Here is a 19,670-nt window from a genome sequence, read left to right on the forward strand (position 1 = left end):
GCGCGCGCGGATGAATGGAATGTTCAAGGAATGCCATTTTGCACGTTGAGACGTAACAACGTTGTGTCGAGATCCACGCCCCAGAATGTGTAGCTGGCCAGGTGATTGCGATGTTTCAATGTGAATATCTCCTAATAGACGCATTGCACAAAATTAACAGTTGAGCTATATATATACATTCAAATCCGCTTGTCCTAAAGTTTTAAATATGAACATATATAATAATCCTACGCACCAAATATTCATTATGAATATTTTGTACACGCGTGTGATGACTCTAATTGTTCGCAAAAATTGTGTCAGTCAAAGCGCTTAATACAAATGCGGAAGCAGAGTTTGCTTACATAGCAAATTGGTCTCTTAAAATTGTCATTTAACTTTGAGGACTCCTGTAATTGTTTCAAAACTACTTTCAGTCCTCGTACGTAAATGTTTTTGACCGGTATTTCATTGCAATTTTGACTGTAGCCGGAACAACAGAAGCACATTTATCTAACTTCTGCTTCTGGGACATCTAAAGCGTCTGCGAAGATTAACGCAGATTATTACGCAGAAGTCACGCCAAGAGTACAACCGATGTTTTACATCCGTACCGATGTCATAAACGTAGTTAAATATTCTTTCACATTTTTGCCTTCGTTCTGCACCCTCTTCGTAAGCTCACTCTCGAGAATGACGTATGTCTCAGCGACGAAACTTGGAGACGATTCGCTCTGTTCTGTGAAAAAGAATGTGGCACCTCGAAATTAGTCGCCTAGAATGTTCGTGAAACACAAATATACACAACTTGCGTCATACGTACCTTCTTGCACAGGTACATCATGTGATCGCGCTTCTGTGACAAGGAAAAACAGTAATGGCAAGCAGGCGTTTATATCTACGACATACTTGTGCCATCATGATATGGTGGTGGAAGTTGTGCTTTGACCTTTTGTACAGTGCTCACGGATTGAAACGCGACAGGCAAATTTTAGGTATAACTCTTTTTCTGTGCAATTACTCGAGAGTACCATGTCTTGTTGATTCGAATATGGTCACCAAAGGTGACTTGGACTCTGATCTAAGCGTACGAGTCGAGATTGCGCCGATGTCACGCAAACTACCGACGGTGGAAACGAAAGCATGCGCATTGGTTAGACCTAAATTGTCGCGTTTCAATCCGTGAGCACTGTACGGGATGTCCCAACTATCATGCACCAAGATTTAAAGAAGAGAATTGCGTTACTCAAAGGAAACATAGCGCATATTGTTGCCAGTACAGTGGAAATACCGCCTGTAGTTTTGTTAGTTACTGAGATTTATTTAGGTAATTGTAATTAATTATCTAACTCGAGAAGTAATGTCCTAATTATCAAAGTGTCAATGAGAAGATTGTAGAGCAACATGAAAATCTGCCGATACAGCGTTCTGTTGCTCAATACGTGCTACATAAAAGTGTTTTACCGAGCGTGAAAGGAGCCCGCCAATACACGCAAAGTGCCTCAAGCGGCCAGTTGCGTGATAGTCCCGCTGCAGCCATCGCGCGCAGCGAAAGTAAGTGCCCCAAAAGTTCTGCGGCACGTCAGTGCCATATTAAGTAAAAGCGTCATCTCCCTTCTGAAAAAAAAAAAACACAATCACCCAAGATCTACAACCTTGTTTTGGAACAATAGAATCGTTTGTGCTAGAAGCCAACGAGAGTTTTTGCTTGCGTGCAATTCTTGGTTGTAAGCAATCGGCCAATGGCCGACATCTATTGGCGTTCCGGCTTCATATGGCTTCCATGCCGGTGGGCATGGAAGCCATATGAAGCCGCACTAAACACACTATGAAGCCGCACTTCCACACTAAAATCCGGTGGGCTTAAAATGTGCAAGAGAGAGCACTCTCTTTAACAAATTAAATTGTGCATTCCCCATTGTATGCACTGCGTTCTGCACACAATGCGTACGTTTTACCACCATGATTGAACAATGACTCAGTGCCTCTGCAGGAGCGGAAAGCGGGCCGTTTAATTATTTCAGTTGAGGGAGGTGTATGCACCACTGTAAATGGGGAAAAAGCGACAATTAAGCAGTTCGCGCGAACACATTTTCACGCTGTTGTGACGGCGCAGACTAACACACAGCCATAAGCGTGACTTCAAAACGTTAATTCTATATTGTTAGAACCTGTGCATGGCAAAAGAAGAGACACTTAACATACAACGATGGCGGGAAGCACAGTCGGCCATCGTCGAGAACTGATCTGCAGGGGACTTATTCTTGGGCGTTCACTTTCAGCAATACTATTGCCTTCGCTTTACACAGTGCTCAAGTGGCCAATTATAGCTCATGCGGTTTTGCTCAAACAGCCAATAAGCGCGCACTGAAAGTGATATCGCTGAAAGAGATCGTCCGAGAAAATGTCCCCAGGTGAGAAGCGTTGTCTTTTATACATGACTTTCCGAAGGTTGCCGCGTTATCGCTGGTGCCAACGTCCTCTCTCAAAATACACTACACGGATGTTGTCGGACTTAGAATGTGATTACACAAGGTTCTGTGATAACATACAACGAATATAACCCACGATAACTTTCGGGAAACTTCAGATACAGAAATGCGCGTCTTTCGGTGAGCGATAACTTCTCACATTTGCTAGCGAGTGAAACGCGTTCTCCGGTAAAAGATTAAAATATACGCGTGCCAATATGCTGGTTTAGTACAACAATATGTGAGGCTTTAAACAGCAACAGTTTTGCTCTCAGCGCTTTTGTTGTGACGTACAAGCCTGATTTTGAAACAAGTGGATATTCAGTGACCGGCCCAGCTTGTTTTGTTATCTTTCTTTAAGCTGCAATAATATAAATACATGTATTTATATAATATTAAGGTCTTCGGGTTAAGTGGTAATTGCATGCGCTGGATGATCGCGATACGCACGGGCACCTGTAGCCGTCACTGGAACTGAGTGTAAGCAGGAACGGCTTAATGACATATTAATAACAAAGTGTTCCATAACGCTATTACGAAACACTAAATTCGTTATTCAAAAGAAAAACGTCGCTTTTCGACAACTATTTTTACCGCTTTCAAAGAAAACATCAGCCGCGGTGTTAAGATGGCGCTAAAAAATATGCAAGGCAAGCAGAGAAAGAGACGTTTACTTACCGGCAATGAAATAACAGATGAAAAAAACCATTACAACTAGGTTGGCATTTCTGCATCCTAGCATCCGTTGAGAGCCCATTTGATTGCGGCACCACTGAGAAATCTTAAAGAGCGAATAGAAACATACTCTCAAGCAGCACACTGACACATGTGCTTTCTTCAAAACAAGGGTCTATATTTATTTTGAAGCATAAGCTTAGAAGAGAGGGCGTGTAATGAGGGTTACTCTTATACGCCGTCATCTGCGTACAGCCACTTTAAACAATTCAACTGTGTCAAGACCCAGGTTGCGTTTCAGCGAAAGCTCCGATAATCACTAACGCCACAGATGTCAGCATGGAAAATGCCGCGGACTCGGATGAAATGCCAGGACATAGCAACACCTGCCTCACAATGTTCTTCGACACATAGGTGAAAGGTAACAGCATGTCGTTTTGGACTAATTGCTTTGAAACACGCAGTTCACTGTTGAAGCAATCTAGGCAAAGCTTCGCGTCTCGTAATTGTCCTAGTTTTCCATGTTAACCGCCTTTAAGCCGCCCACCAAAAAACACGACGCGTGCGTCTGATGGAGAGCGATTGTGACGATGGTCCCAGTGCCGCCTTCGATAACTTTCAGAGTACCGTGGGTAACTTCGGGTGACAGCTAATGCCGGAGGCCATGCCGGTACCCACACTTTCAGGATCACGCATCAGTTGCTGAGAGGGCTTTTTGGTGCAATGACATCTACATCTGCGAGCTTTTCGTGACACACCCACTCGTATTTCAAATGTAAAGTAATGCACGGAGGCCACTCTTTATGCAAAGTATATCAAGTTAGGCTCATTAACTGTTGAAAAATTTTGTTACCATTGCCCTTTAAAGGTCATCGTTTAGATTACTGACTCTACAAATAACAATATCTTCATGGAAGGTGGATCAGGTTTGAAGTTTTGCGGTACAAGCACTATCTATTGCAGGTTATTGCGGAACAAGTATACTTCCCATAACACCATCAAAGTGTCAGTTGGCCTTTGTGCACCTAAAGCAATGTCATAAATTGTAATTTTCACATAAATCCAACAGACAATGAAGCCAAGTAAAGCATCGAGGAAATTAAGTGTAGTTTAAATTGGAATGTAGAAAATAATGAAGAAAAGGGAAGATGGAAGTGGACGAAAAGATAACTTGTCGCCGGCGGAAGCCGAACCCGCAACCTCCGCATTACGCGTACGTTGCACTACCAATTGTGCTACGGCGACGGTCATCAATTCGTCCACTAACTTGGGTAATTTGCTAGATACAGCCAGCGCCACTCAGAACCATGGTGGCCTTATGTGGAACATCTTTTTTTTTTTTTTAGCCCGATGGCGTCCATGGCCAAATTGTAATTTGGGTTCACGTGTCTCTCCGTTTTTTTTAAGTGCAAGCTTGCTTTGGCGCCTCCCCTCTTGTTGTGGTAGGCGGTAGAGGTGTAACCCGTGTTCTCTCGCACCGTAACGACCTCCGCATGACTTCAGTGGAGCAAGGCGCGTGCAGGAGCACGAGTGTGGGAGTGAAAGAGCGCGACGACAAAGCCCAGACGCAGGAAGAAGAAGAACAACACCTTTATTGAAACAATAATCTAATTGGTATCTATGGGTGCAGCCCCTATTCCAGGGCCCCAATGGCTTCTGCTGCTCGCCGGGCCTGGTCGAGGGTCGTCAGCTGGCTTCCCAAGTCCCGTTTGGTGAGTCGCGCCTCCCACGACTAGTTAACGAGTGAGTTCGTGATTAGCGGTGAGATGGCGTGTGCAGGGCGCCTCGCGCTGAGTATTTCATTCAAGCTGATTATTTCATTTTAAACCAATTTTGTAATCCTACAAATTTTAACAATGCGCTGATGCTTACATTCACATTTCTTACGTGTATCTTTGGACCGCCATAAATGCAGTTCCTAAAGACATAAGTGTGTTTATTGTTAAACTGGCCTGCAGTCTATAAGAAATGTAGAAAGTAGCTGCTACCTTAACAGTTTTTCTGATCTGCTAATTATGTTCCTACTCATTCTGATCTTAGTGGTATTTCTGCCAACGTATAATGATGAAATAGTGCTGTTTATTGTAGTTTAAAAAGAAACAGTGATCACGTTTTGGGCTGTCAGAATAGTTTCATGAAATAGTGGCTTCACAGTAGTTAGAAACCCCAATATTATAAGTTCAATTTCAAGCTTGCGCTTATGTAAGGAATCGTGTGTATCCATTTTTGTATGGGTTTTGGTGGCGCGTAACAAGCTAGCCAAGGAATATTATAATTTGGTACACGTGAACGTATTGATTCATATTTGCAAACAATACTTATCAAAATAGAAGAAAACGCCACAGTGTAAGGTACACAACGCACTGTTCTCATTCGTCGCGCATTTTATAGAGTTTTGAAACAGCATCAAAAATCCTTCGGGGATACATGCAGGCACAAAAGAACCTGTGATTTATTTTTCTTACTGGTCTATATTTCTGTAAAGCTTTTCTACGAACGCGCTTGACAAAACAAGACTTATTGGCACTTCCAGTGATGCTCTCACAGAAATGGTTTTTGGCTGTTTACGATGTCGGCCACCAATATGCAATTTCTTTGCCACCACCATCATTTCATCACAACAGTGTTAGAGGAAGACCATGTACAATGCGATTTGGTAGAAATTCCACAATGTGAATCATACGTCGCAAGTAGGGATTATTCTTTTTTGGTGATCTATTACCGTAATCTTATCCGGAGCTTTCCGGAGAAACCATATGGGGCTATGCGACCAGATCTTCAGCCAAATGTGGCGCTTGCCAAAATTTCCACGTGGAAATGAAAACTGTTCGTGCAAAAGCAAACGGTCTGCTGCTCGCCTACGCAATCTGCAAGAGAACTTGTGCGTTTATGAAAAAACAACAAAAAAACACTGCGTTTATTGTAGAAACATGATGGACTAGAACATTTTTTCCTTAATGTCATTTAATCAAGGATGAAGCAGCTGAGTAAGCTATAAAATGTTTCAAACTGTTATAATGTTTGTCCTGGAGATGAACCTGACCAAGAAAACGAATGTCAACTAGGGAAAGAACTGAACAAAAATAATTTAGCTTCGACACACTGGTAGAGAAAGAAAAACACTTATTAGCACTCGTCAAAAGGATGTCGGGGATCCGAGACGCAGCTTGGTCCGATTCTTTTTGGATTTATTGGATCTCTAAAATCAACAGTAGTATGTGAGCGTGCCTAGTTCGTGCGGCGTCGGCTGTATGTCGTTACGAACGCATGAAGTCTCTGTTGCTGCACATACGCAATGCCACTTGTAAAGTGAAACAAAACATTGCGAACTGCTTAACAAATATTGATACTGTTAAGCTCCGGAGGGTCTTTCTTTGGGCAAGCGTTTGACGTGAGAAAAGCAACAAGTCATATTTCCTGATTTGTCATTCGTTCAATTTTTTGTTACATTATAAATTTTTTTTCAGGGTTTTGCATGTCAATGGTATAGTGATGTGTAGCATGGTGGAAAATGTAGTCAAGAGAAGTGGTAACTAAAACATGAATATACTACAACGCATAATTTCAGGAAATATTTATCAGCACAAAGTGACTGATGAAAATATTAGTTCAGAAATGCTCGGCTTCAATTATGCATTTGGGACATGCGCCGTAAAATTTTTACATCAAAAATAACTAATCATGATGACCATCATCATCAACCTATATTTATGCCCACTGAAGGACGAAGGCCTCTCCCTGCGACCTCCAGTTACCATTGTCTTGCGCTAGCTGATTCAAACTTGCACCTGCAAATTTCCTAACTTCATCACCCAACCTAGTTTTCTGCCGTCCACGATCGCACTTCCCTTCTCTTGGTATTCATTCTGTAGCTCTAATGGTCCACCAGTTATTCATCCTACGCATTACATGGCCTGCCCAGCTCCATTTTCCCCTCCTAATGCCAATGAGAATATCAGCTATCCCCGTTTGCTCTCTAATCCCCACCGCTCTCTTCCTGTCCCTTAACGTTAGGCCTAACAATTTCGTTCCATCGCTCTTGTGCGCTGCTTAAGTTGTTCTCGAGATTCATTGTTAACCTCCAAGTTTCTTCCCCATAAGGTAGCACCAGTAGAATTCAATGATCGTAGAAGTTTCTTTTCAACGACACTGGTAACTTCCTAGTAAGGATTTGGCAATGTCTGCCGTATGCACTCCCACCCAATTTTATTCTTCTGTAAATTTCCTTCGCATAATCAGGGTCTCCTGTGAGTAATTGACCTAGATAAACGTACTCCTTTACAGGCTGTAGGGGCTGACTGGCAATCGTGAGTTCTGAATTCCTCGCCAGGCTATTAAAAATTACCTGTGTCTTCTGCATATTAATCTTCAACCCCACCCTTACACTTTCCCGGTTAAGGTCTTCAATCGTTTGTTGTAATTCATCCCAACTGTTTCTGAATAGTACAATGTCATCTGCAAACCGAAGGTTGCTGAGATATTTGCTGTTGATCCTCACTCCTAAGCCTTCCCAGTCTAAGAGCTTGAATACTTCTAAGCCTGCAATGAATAGCATTGGAGAGGTGTCTCCTTGCCTGACCCTTTTCTTCATAGGTGACTTTCTACTTTTGTTGTGGAAAGCCGAGGTAGCTGTTAATAACCCCCATAATAAATGTTAATCATAACAAATAAATAACTAAATAATTATAATACTAATTAAGAAATAATAATATTAAAAAACAACAAAACTAATACATGCTTATTATTTACCCAACATGCATCACTGATGTCTTGCAAGTTGTGTCCACCTCCTCAATGAATGTCGGTAATCTAAAACAATATGAAACTTACTTCAGGAGAGCTTCAATAGGTCTGCTTTCATAAATACAAATGATCTCATGCACAGACTGCTCAAAGTTATCTCTAAAGTTCACAGATCTGCTAAATGAAGTCACATGAAATTCTATGCTTTGAATAATTCAACACAATAAGTAATACAAAGGGACACATGCAATGCACATATATGCAATAGCTACATAGGCGCTCGGGCACACGAAACTTGTCACCACCGCCCCTGCAGTTCGAATCGACTGTCCTGCAGCAATTTTCACTTCGGAAGCCTCTGAACCCCGCTATTGATTGTACAACGGTTTGCATCCTACAAACATTCTCAGAGTGTGGAATTTGTGCGTGTTTCGTAGGCCGCAATGGGCCAGCGTAGGGACGGAAACAACGATGTACGCACGGCGGCACAGTTGTAGTTGATTGTGCCATTAGCGAGAGCAAGCTGCCATTGACGGAAATAAGTTGGGTGGCAGTGTAATTGTTGTATGCTACGTATTTGTGATGTCAAAGGCTTTGTCAGTAAAACCACAACTGTATACGATAGACTGACACAGAGAGTGCCCTTAACAAAAAGAAATCGTAGAGATTTTCTCTTTGATTGTTTCAGGTGGGGCTCCAATTGGGAGATATACTAGAGGTCGAAAACGACGCTTCACCAATATTATATTAGGGAAATATTAGGGGAACGATTCCAGCAACCAATATTTTCTTTATTCGTTGGTGCAGTTATGTATTGTAACCTGGCAAGTAATTGATATCACAATGTATCAGTTAGTAACAAGTCTGTTATTTTTGATGTGAGTTTATCAAAAATTTTTGAGCATTTCTATAATGTTTGTGAGTGCATTGTAAAGTTTTCTAAGTAAAAATACATATTTTAGAAATCTTGCGTGCAATAAATTTCAGGTGGAAACCATACTACTGTTACAGACTCAGAACATGTGCAAAAATATTTATTTCGTTCTCCGCTGAATCTATTCTGAGTGCAAATTTCATTGTTTTATTTTTCTTGCTTTTATTTGCATAGCCCTCTTCTGCACATCTGAAAAAGAAATCAGGCGGCAAGTAAACATGAGCAGGTATAATAATATAACACGGGCGAGTAATCAAAAAATTGCTACGATATGCAGCGCTCATGTTGTAAACTGCGTGAAGAGAAGTTTCCGTACAAAGTGTCCAAGTGCCTGTAGCGTGTAATTCTATGCAATGTTTACGTTTATGTACCGAAGACGTGAGAACATTATTGTTATGAAATGTCACTGTTTATGCACCACACCATTCACTAGCTTTGCCAAAACAGAAGCAGAAGCTCATTCTAATGCACACTATGAGACATAAACGCAGCGATGTAACATGAACAAAAGTAATGGTTGATGGTTGTCGAGGGAATAATCGTGAAGAGAGGAGTACGCAGACAAGAGTTCAACGGGAAAGACAAACTTAGGTTGACATTTGTTTGCCTGTTCTCGCATCTAGGGCTTAATTAAAAGTGATACACTCGCATATTTTCGCGCGTGTTGAGTATATCAGGCACGAGCAAGCATCTCAAGGTTCTAGTTGAAGTAGGCACGAGTTAATGTGCGTCGCATACTGACCCATTAAATACAGAAAACAAAAATAGTGGTTTAATACTGAGAGAATGTGGCTGCAGTTCCCGGAGTCGGAAATCCGGTCTCGCCATATAACATGAATTTTCTTTTCTTTCTCATTTTATGCGAGTGTACTATTCGCAAGAGAGCAGCTGCATCATGGTCAGCGAAGTCTGAGCATCTTCGAAAAGAGAAGATAGCTTTAAAAAAACTCTCAAATACTTCATGCTTACGCGTCATCAAGGTCGAGTGGCGAGACCGGGAGGCGTCGTTGGCACGGGTGGCCCTTCGACCATTTTTGTTTGACGGTTAGCGACGGCTCGGTGTACCCATCGTAAAGCACGTGCTTTGTCTCAGCACAGGTGTAAGCAAATCTAATGACTGTACGTTGTTTTGCTGTCTGTCCATGTCTTACTCGTCCCTTAATATACAAACAAACAGCTGAGCTTCGTTTGTGTGAGCTAAGTGCAACACTACGAATATTCACCGCTACAATATAATTTTCAGAGAAGCTATATTGTCCATCGCGGTACCTATAGCTCCCGCGATTAGCCATCGCTGTCCCGAAAAGCCGTTCAACAGCTGCTTCATGGGCACTGTTCCTGAAAGAGATGTGATCTCGTGGGGCGTCAAATATACTGAAAGTGATGACTCATGCGCTGATGATCCTCACATCAATGTACGCTTCATGCAACAGTACAGCGTTTACGCTAAGCTATAGCAGCAGAGTTCGCTTGCGCTGGGGACTACGCACTATAGTGTAAGTGATCTATATTGCTCTGCTTGGAGCTTTGTCTGTGAAAAAAAATTATTATACATTTTTTTTCTCGCTTGTAAACCAAAAATACGCCATCATTCTTTTCACATTATGCTCCTTACGTTTTTCTGGGTACCTCTTGCTGTTCCTGCGCTCATTGTATTTTTAGAACTCAATATTCAGATGTCGGAAACCTATAGCTACTTTCCTTGACTTTCTTTAAAAAAAATGCTTACAGCATAACAAAATGGTTTTTCGGTTTGTTTTTCACCTTTACGTAAGCAGAAAGAAAAGAACACCAACGGGAGCCGGGCATTATCACAACAAATTCTGCTGTTCGCACAATTCCATTTCCCTCATGCAGTCCAGGCTTTGCTATATCCTACTCCACTCGCCACTTGGAGAATACTGAGAAATATGAATTCTGCCAAGAGTATGAGCTGTTGCTCCAAGACAATTCTATTTGAAAGGAGTCACGACAAAACGGTGCCCGTATGAGACACTGTTCATTCGTTCGAGTATTCAGTTCAGCATACCTTTGCCAACAGAAGGTCGACCTGGCGTTTGCCTAGGTTAATATACGAAGCTTTCAATAAAGCTTATCCTTTGCTCTCACAATATGTACTCAAATAGCGCAGTGGTCGTGGCTTTCCCACATCTGCGGAATTGTTCTGGCGTCCACCACGTGCAAAACAGTAGCTGTATTCGCAACGAGGCGAGGTGTCCTCTCAGAACCTTAACAGATAGTGTTTAATTTAATAACAGCTGTTGCTTTAAGACATTTAAATCTAGACTCGGCCTTTCAGTAGAATTGAATGTCCGCTAGAGCACACTAAAATTATTTCTGATCCTTAGTAAATATCACTCTTCCGCCTTGTATATTACAACAGGTGGAATCTTCACAGACACTAAATCATACGCCACAAGCAGAGAAATCACTCAAAGACAGCTGACCACAGGCCGCGCGCGCCTCTCTGTCATACCATCATCCACATTGCCTGGAGCATTGGCTCTAGTGCAGTATTAAGAGGCTCTAGTGCAGTCATGGGCATGGAAGACGCGAATAATCTATTGCAGTGCCAAACTAATATCACATGCACAGCATGCTTTCTGATTAGCGGAATTTAAATTGCCATCTAAATTTTAAATCTTGAATTGCAATGTGCGTCTTATTCAGGACCCTAAGTGAAGGGCCCGTTTGCCGAAATTAGAATCCTAATAATAAATGTCGAGAAACTTCATTTCTCGGGAAGCTACAAATGATGGTGTAAAATTGAGAAATAACTCTATGCAGGAAATAGGCACAGCCGAAAGCGAAAAGCCCTACCTTAGAAGAATCCGACGGGTCGCAGGGTGTTCCGTTTGGGGCAACCACGGCAAAACAGCTCTCCTGCTTTGTTGTTCTTGAGATAGCGGTGCAAAGGACAGTACATCTTGTGTTTTTCCCATCCATTTGCTGCATTAGAAATGTGTACAAGGATGCATTTGTTTCAGAACAATTATTCCTAAAATTATAATTACGTGTCTCAGACGTCCCACCCACAACTTTTCTGTAACTTTAAGCACAATAAGTGTAACAATTTTAACAGCAGCATCTGCAAAAATATTCGTGAAGAATAAAGGAAACTTGGTACGTAACGGTTCTAATTCATGCGAATGATCACAATAATTGCACACACTAAAACAAGTAAATCGCGCAACTAATTCATGAAAATTATTACACAGAAGCTCGGGTGCAAGCATCAGGTAAGGGTGCAAGTTTGTTTGAAAATACACAGCTGAGACAGGGTGTTCTTCCATGACAGCACTAACATTTTAAGCTTGTGCTTTAAGTAACACAGCAGAATACAGTTTCTGACATTTTGTTTAAGATATTACTTTTCTAAAAAGAATTCTGCGGGTCGTCATTGCTACACTATTTTTCCGAAGCATGAACATTTTTCGATCCTAACATGCACGTTTTCATTTACGCCTGTTAGCTGCGCCTTCAACGATCATACCATTTGCGCGCCTAACAGGGTTATGTTTTTTGCAGCGAAGCTGTGAAGGGCTCAGTCTCCGATGGTCGTGTCCGCGTGTAGAAAAAAAAACACCGCATATCTACGAAGTCAATGATAAGTGGGCGAAGCACCGGGTTATCATTCGGGCAAAACGCCGGAAGCGTTCTCCGGAAGCCTGAGCTTGGCGTACATGTACTGTACGTATATATATATATATATATATATATATATACACTGTACATGTGTGCAGTACACATGTACATGCCCGGGTATACTCAGTATACATGCAAACCAGAGCTACGGACAACGGACAACTACGAGGGACAAGGCGCGGCCCTAAGGTGCTTCGCCCTCTGCACTAGCCGTATCCTGTATGTGCGAGTGAAAGCGCGCGTCCCTCGCGTGCTTTCACGGGGAGCGAAAGCACGGCGGAGAGCAAACGCGACTTCTTCCGTCGCGCAAAAGGCCATGGGGAGACGGGAGAGAGGGAGGGAGGGAAGGAAGGCGACGTTTAGCTGCGGCTTCAAATGCGTATCTTGCGACCGGACGTTCTGTTTCGTACTTTTAATATTTCAGTCTGAGAAGCTTACATTTAACATAAAAGGCATGCACTGCCGGTGTTTTGTTTCATGACATTTGTTTATGGGCTGTCATACTCAAAATTCTGAGGAGCTGTATAAACTTGGAGATGTAGCAGCACCAAGAACGCACAGAACTGTTGCCGACGGCGGCGCAGTTTTGCCCGCGTTCGCACCGGCCGAACGCGCACGGCGTTGGTGACGTGTTTATGAAGAACGTGCCAACCTTTACTGTGCACCCTACGGCGGCATACCTTAGCGACCATAAGGCCATGGTCCCTGTGGTCACTAAATATATGAAAACCACCGGATCATATATTGTTCTCATTCTTTAATAGTTCAAATAATCAATTACACCATCACATCTCAATAGCCATAATTGGAAACACATAATTCCCACCATAGTACAGCTTCGCTGGTCTTCCATCTCCACCCCAGTGGAAGGGCTGACAGTTTTTTTTTTTTTCAGTTGCTGTTCACATGACTATTGTGATTACCCATGCACATGCTCACCCCTTATATAATACTCCGCAAGGAGCCTTTATGGGACAATAAATAATGATGATGATGGTGGTGATGATATGCAATATTTTGCTGTATGTGAAAACTGTAGAGGATATATGTAGTAAGGAGGTGTTTAATATCCATAGATTGCAATGGTTATGATCGGCTTGGAATTCAACCGCTCATCTGTGGGAGGCATTCTCGCAAGCTTTCCCGTGTCAGGGTAATTCCCTTCATTCCTGAGAAGCTGTTGTTATCTTCCTGTAAACTCGATCTCTCATGTGTGGGAACCAAGCCCGCGCGCTTTCCCGTGAGGAGGTAATCGCCTTCATCTCTGAGAAAGCGTCACCATTCTACACTCTGAGCAGACGCAAAGGCGAACACACAAAGTAGAAGGTACGAAGAGGAAGTGGTCTTCGACTTGACAGCCTGACAAAGGCACTGACACTTCCACAAGTTCCTTAGGGAGACATCGGCTACCACTAGACTTCTTCAAATTTTTCATCATCCAGATGCCCGCCTTCGTCGGCGTCTCCTGATCCTTGCGGTGACGACCCACCTCACCCCGTTGAGATAGTATCATAATATGAAGTGAAACAAGCTCAAGCAATAAGTATCAGGATATCGTCTTGTGAAAGGCCAAGGTCAAAGAGGTTTTTGATCCTGTCAACGGTACGGTGGCGCTCCCACTTATCGCGCATGGAAGCGACGCCATAGGTTGTCAGTATAATCGAGATCTTACATCGCTTGGTATTGGAGTTGAGATAATTTTACAACGCCACAAGTTAATACCTTCGCACATTGTTTATCATATCGCACATATAGAATTTCGTCTAACCGAACACAATAAAAAAAATCTTGCATATTCACCCGGAATCAATGTCTTCTCTAGCGACTTTATTATTGAAAATATTGTGTGAGGTTATCGGTCCTTTAAAAATTTATGACGGCAGCTCAACACAACAAACAACGAGCAACCATTTTGTGAATAAACACAATATTTTCACAATGTTTACATTTTAAATCATGGCACAACAAAATAAGTTTGCTTGTTTGCTCTTTAGTAGCCTGCTGTGATGGTGCAACTGACATATACGTTCTCATGGTTACATGAGGCGAGTATTTATTGCTGTATCAAATGTGACACAGCATGCAGTAATCTGTGGTTTTGTTAGGGACAGTAGATATGTGTCCTCGAGAAAAAAATATACATTGATTGCACAAGCTGCACTTTTTTTAAAACCATGATTTGCGCAGAAAGGCAAAAAATATGAAAAGGGCATCACTGTTTACTATGGATATGGCATGGGGCTGCCATGCTTCAGAAGCTGATAACAATAAAAGCAACGAATTACTCTGGCAAAACGAGAAAGAAATTTTATTTCGGCTTGCGCACAAACTCATAATGATTATGCATAGAAAAATTAACATAAAACCAACGTAAATATTCCATGTGCGCTAGATTTGATGGTATATAAGTTAGTGAATAAAAGACGACGTCATAAAATTTTATTGAAACTTGAACTAGCGGACTTGTGAGAAATTCGCTCCAACTAATAAAGCAACGTGTCATGTTTTCTATTCAATAGTTCTTACATTCTTTGCGAGTTTTCTGAAATTCAGATGTGTTTTCGCATGGTGCAAAAATATAGCCATAATTGTATGATGTATTAAGACGCGCAAACTTATGCTTATAAATTTTCAACCAAGCGTTTCTTTAATAAATGGGGTTGGTTTAGGAATATCTTGCCTAAACAAAGGCTTCTCTCATTGTTTAATAAAAAAAGTAAGCGAACATGCAGTAAGTGGTTGAATGCAAGCTTTACTGTTCTGCGCTCAATGTATTGCCCGCAAAATTATTTATTATAAAGCAGTTATATGTTTCCTAATACTGAGCCAACATAAATTTTCCGAACTTAAGAGCTTAAAGCGTTGCTTAAAAAATGAACCAACCCTTCTGCTACAAGATAGTGGGGGTAAGCGAAGCTTATCATGGGTGCACCTAAACTAACCATTATGCGACGGCTTCGACGGAGAGAATGACGTCACTGACGGTATGCCCGCAGTCCGCCGTTGTCGCTGAGTTCGATGTCTCGAGTTTCCTAGGGGGCGTGGTTAGCAGCATTCGCTTGCCATTGCCGCTTGCGATTCATCGAAATTAAATTGCGTCAAAATTAAATATGTCCGTTACGTAAGACAATGAATGGCTCATACCCCAGTAAACGTGGCCTCCCCATTACGACGACAAAAGAGAAGTGAAATTCTACGCGACAACAAAGCCAGCTGTGGAAGAAGAACACTACGCTCGAGCCAATGCTGATGAAGATAGTTTGTGCTTACACGGACGCCACCGAAATCTGTTCCTTATAACAAACTTCGCTTGAAAAATTCATGAGCCGTTTCGCTCTGTAAAGGGGGATTACCAGCGAAGATGTTTAACGCACGACACCAAAGTGACAAAGATTTTTGAAAAAAAGTAACCAACGTAATTATTGTCCTGACTGGTGGTCATCGTGATGATAAATACGCATACACATTCGCGTATCACGTGTGTTATTAAGTCTGTCCGTCAGGTAAGATAGACGCACCTCCTTAAGCAATGGCTAATACCCCCGTAAACGCGGCCTCCTCATTACGACGACAGAAGACAAGTGAAATTCTACGCCAGCTGTGAAAAAAAGACGACGAGGACGAACGCGTGAGCAGTGGCACGAGTGCGTTCGCGCGGTTGCGCCGAGGGACGCCAACCCTTTCCCCTTGGTTGCCTTATCAATCGCACACTACGTCACGGAATACGTCATACATTCACAGAGACCCACTGTTTTACACACAGATGGCCGTTAAACTGAGCTCTGACGCGAGCGGCGATGTGCGTTAAAGCACTGCACGGGCTCGGGCTTACCCGAAAGCCCGGGCCCGGCCCGGCCCGGCCCGTGGGCCGGCCCGGCCCGGGTAGACGAGTTTTTTCACGGGCTCGGGCCGGGCTCGGGCGCGGCGTGTGCTTTTTGACCCGGGCCCGGGCCGGGCTCGGGTTTTTTGACGCGGGCCCGGGCCGGGCTCGTGCTTTCTGCGAGTTATTCTCGGGCTTCTCAACTCTGAAAAACATGTATTTTTCGGTTTCGGGCCGGGTTCGGGCCGGTTTCGAGTCGGGCTCGGGCCGGGCTCGGGCTTAAGGTAAATGGGTGGCGGGCCGGGCCGGGCGGGTAACGTAGATTATTTCCGGGCCTGGGCCGGGCCCGGGTCTCGCCATAAAAGTTTTGATCGGGCTCGGGCGGGCCGCCCAATGTAAAAACGGGCCCGGGCCAGGCCCGGGCCACAAAAATCGGCCCGTGCAGTGCTCTAATGTGCGTTGGCTTTTGTTGTGTGCTCCTTCAGTTTTTAGGGGACAGTTTTAGGGGAGCGTTTTTTCCGCGTGGACTCCACAAAATCTCGGATCACAGCCATAGACAAGTTCACTGTAAAATAAATAGAGTACCAAGATTGCAGTCCTGTAACTCAGTAGTCAATAAAGGCATCGCTCTGCTGTAAACCGTACTTAGTAAGAGATCGAAAGCCCAAGAGACTTGTGTAGTATACACCGCGGTTAAATATGCTATACATTCTGAATATGCATATGGAACAATCTTGTTAGTATTGCACAAATCTCACGTACATTTTACACTCATATCTGATTTGAACGCTTGATATTGTGTTAGAGTTTCAATTGTTAGAACTGCAGTAACTCTTTTTTTTTCCAAAGATACATATTTGAAAACGTGTGTAGTTCAATTTCTGAAACTCACCAATTTTCGGAAAATTTTTTTGAAAAGGAGTTCTGAAATAAAAAGGATGCTTAACCATTGCTGAAGTTTTATTTTTTTCTCACAAATGCTACTAAATTTAGTTAGGATTGTTTAAGTGTTTATTTTTTGAATGCATTCGATATGAAAATATTATGCATATGCTATACACATACTGGAATCTGAGAATCGAAGATATCGCGAAGTGGGTGAAGTAATTGCATTCTGCCCAGCCTTGTGCCCTGTATCGATTATCGCTGACCTCCAACACGTTACCCAGGTGGCCACACATTATACTGTCTAAGGAATTTTCTCCCTTTTCGATGACTCTGTATCCTTGTTTGACACGCCGACTAGAGAGAGAGGGCTCCTCCTGGAGACAGTGCAATATAGTCATGTTGTGGTGACGATAAAGAAATAAACTATGATGCAATGGCGCGTCACAAAATGAACTGTTTATTTATCGGGTGAACCTTTGCTTACAAAAACAAATCACACTCCGGCGGAACGATCGGGACGTCTGCGAACGCCGAAATCTTATGTTTGGATAAGATGCGTCAGCTAATATATACATGACTGATTGAACCCTCACCCGTGATTACTTGTGGTCGCATGCCTACGTTCTAGAACGTACACCGCTATTAACGGTCTGATTATACAAGATTCGGTGACAAGATAAACAACACATAGAACCAGCGATTATATGAGAAAATCCCGATGCAGTAAGGCGAGTCTTGCGCTCGCCAATAAAATTGAACATTTGTTGGCCGGAGAAAGATAGTCACAGAGAAATCTAAATGAGTAGGCAAGGCAATATTTAACTACACTTTGCTCGACGATAAACAAACAAAGCAGATGCGTCAATCCCAATACCCTAGCAAAGTAGGCCTCAAAAGGTTTGTTAAATAAATTGTGCTCGTGATGGCGTATATTTGTTGCGATGAAGATATTTAGGTGCAATTTTTTTTGTCATTGCGCAATATTTTCAAACACAAGGCCAGCATCCAGGACAACTGGAAGTGAAGTAAATATGATAGTGCTGTCCTGCGTGTGCGCAATGCGGCAGAAGGGCAGCAGCACCCACGGTCAGAGAAGTCGGGGAGGTTTCGAAAAAAAATAAGTTGACTCAGCTTGCAGTAAGTTGTGCAAAGGTGGAGAAACAGCGGAGCTGGTGATTACCTAGCTTCTTCCAGTTTCGCTAGGCTCGGATAAGTGTTGCTAGGCTAAGTTTTGTTGGTCGTTCAGTCGCCTACGCTCGCTTTCCCGGGCTCGGAACTCAGGATCCTCGGCCCTTTGTCGCTGTTTAGCAGCAGTGGCTTCGGCGCGATACTCCGGATTAACACGCAATCGCCCCATTCGTCCTAGGCTGGCGGCACGACGAGCTTCAAGTTGGGCGGCTTCGTCTTCGGGAGCCTTGTACTTTTTGTGCCGCCCCATGTTACATTTACTCAGTGTGAAGTCTACAAGATGGGTGTGTCACCGTCGCGGCGACATAATCTTTATAATCAGTGTGACGTCATGGCCAAGCTTCACAAAGTGTTGTCATAGTTAGCAAAGGAGAAATTGCGGCGCGCAGCAATGACATGGCTAGACGAAGCTGTGTAAGTTAGGGAGCCTACATGCAACGCCGTTTTAAAACAGCGTTGCATGTTGACTCCCTAGTGTAAGTGATTGCTAGGCGACCGCATTGCACGGAGAGGGTCTGCTGGAACGCGGTGTCGGCATTCCAACGCGGTGGAAGGCGGTGTCGGTGTTCCAAGCTGCGCTATGCAACGCTCAGTGACGTCATCGCAGGTGCTGCGACGGAGGAGCATTGCCGGAGCTATAAATTATAGGAGAAGCGAGGCGCACCTGTGGCAGGTGGTTGCTAGGCAACGCGCAGTGACGTCTCCGCTAGGCGAGTTTTTGTGAACGCTACGCGGGGAAACACAAAGATTAAACAGCTCCGCTGTTAAAAAAAATGTTCGCTTTAATAGGACAATCCGAGTTCATCCCTAGCTCAACTTCCCCTGAAGTGTCTCTGTGGGGCGGGGGACGGAGATTTAGCGTGTGTGGCGTACATCGCGGCAACAATGACAATACATGGCTGTGGTATCCTAGAGTGGCAATGTTACCATTTGCCTGAACGTTACTGTAAATGCCCCTGACAGACAACTACTAAAAACGACAATCTCCACTGATATACAAGAATGTTCCTACCTCAGCACGCAAGAGGTCATGGTCCTTTAGTAGGAATTTTTCGCACTTCCTGGTTCTTTTCTTTTCAAATATTTCATCCGTGGTAGGGGCCGCCTCTGTGGTGATGGCAGCCTCCGGGTACTCGTAGTGGGCATGGGGTCATTTTCTTGAAACAGACACCTTGCGTACGTCCTGTGTGGGCGTAATAGAGAGAGAATAAAACATTTATTAGTGAATATTAATGGTCGTTTTGTGGTCGGACCTTTTAGTCCGGAAGACCATTGGCTTTTGCCGCCGTCCGGGCTCGGTTGATCAGGGCTTGTTGCTGTTCTGGGT

General features: G+C 43.4%; 1 protein-coding gene across 1 annotated transcript in view; it reads right to left on the reverse strand.

Annotated features, from left to right (window-relative positions):
* Positions 1-8,900: 8,900 nt before the first annotated feature.
* LOC125940019 (venom metalloproteinase antarease-like TtrivMP_A) overlaps positions 8,901-19,670 on the reverse strand; it is a 51,967-nt gene continuing 41,197 nt past the window's right edge. The window contains exons 13-14 of the mRNA XM_049655671.1: positions 11,623-11,751; positions 8,901-8,991 (exon numbers count right to left, since the gene is read on the reverse strand). Of these exons, the coding sequence (XP_049511628.1) occupies positions 8,965-8,991; positions 11,623-11,751 (156 nt within the window). The 3' untranslated portion in view covers positions 8,901-8,964. The remainder of the gene's footprint in view (positions 8,992-11,622; positions 11,752-19,670) is intronic.

This window comes from Dermacentor silvarum, chromosome 9 (assembly GCF_013339745.2).
Source record: "Dermacentor silvarum isolate Dsil-2018 chromosome 9, BIME_Dsil_1.4, whole genome shotgun sequence".
In the NCBI taxonomy this organism is placed as follows: Eukaryota; Metazoa; Arthropoda; class Arachnida; order Ixodida; family Ixodidae; genus Dermacentor; species Dermacentor silvarum.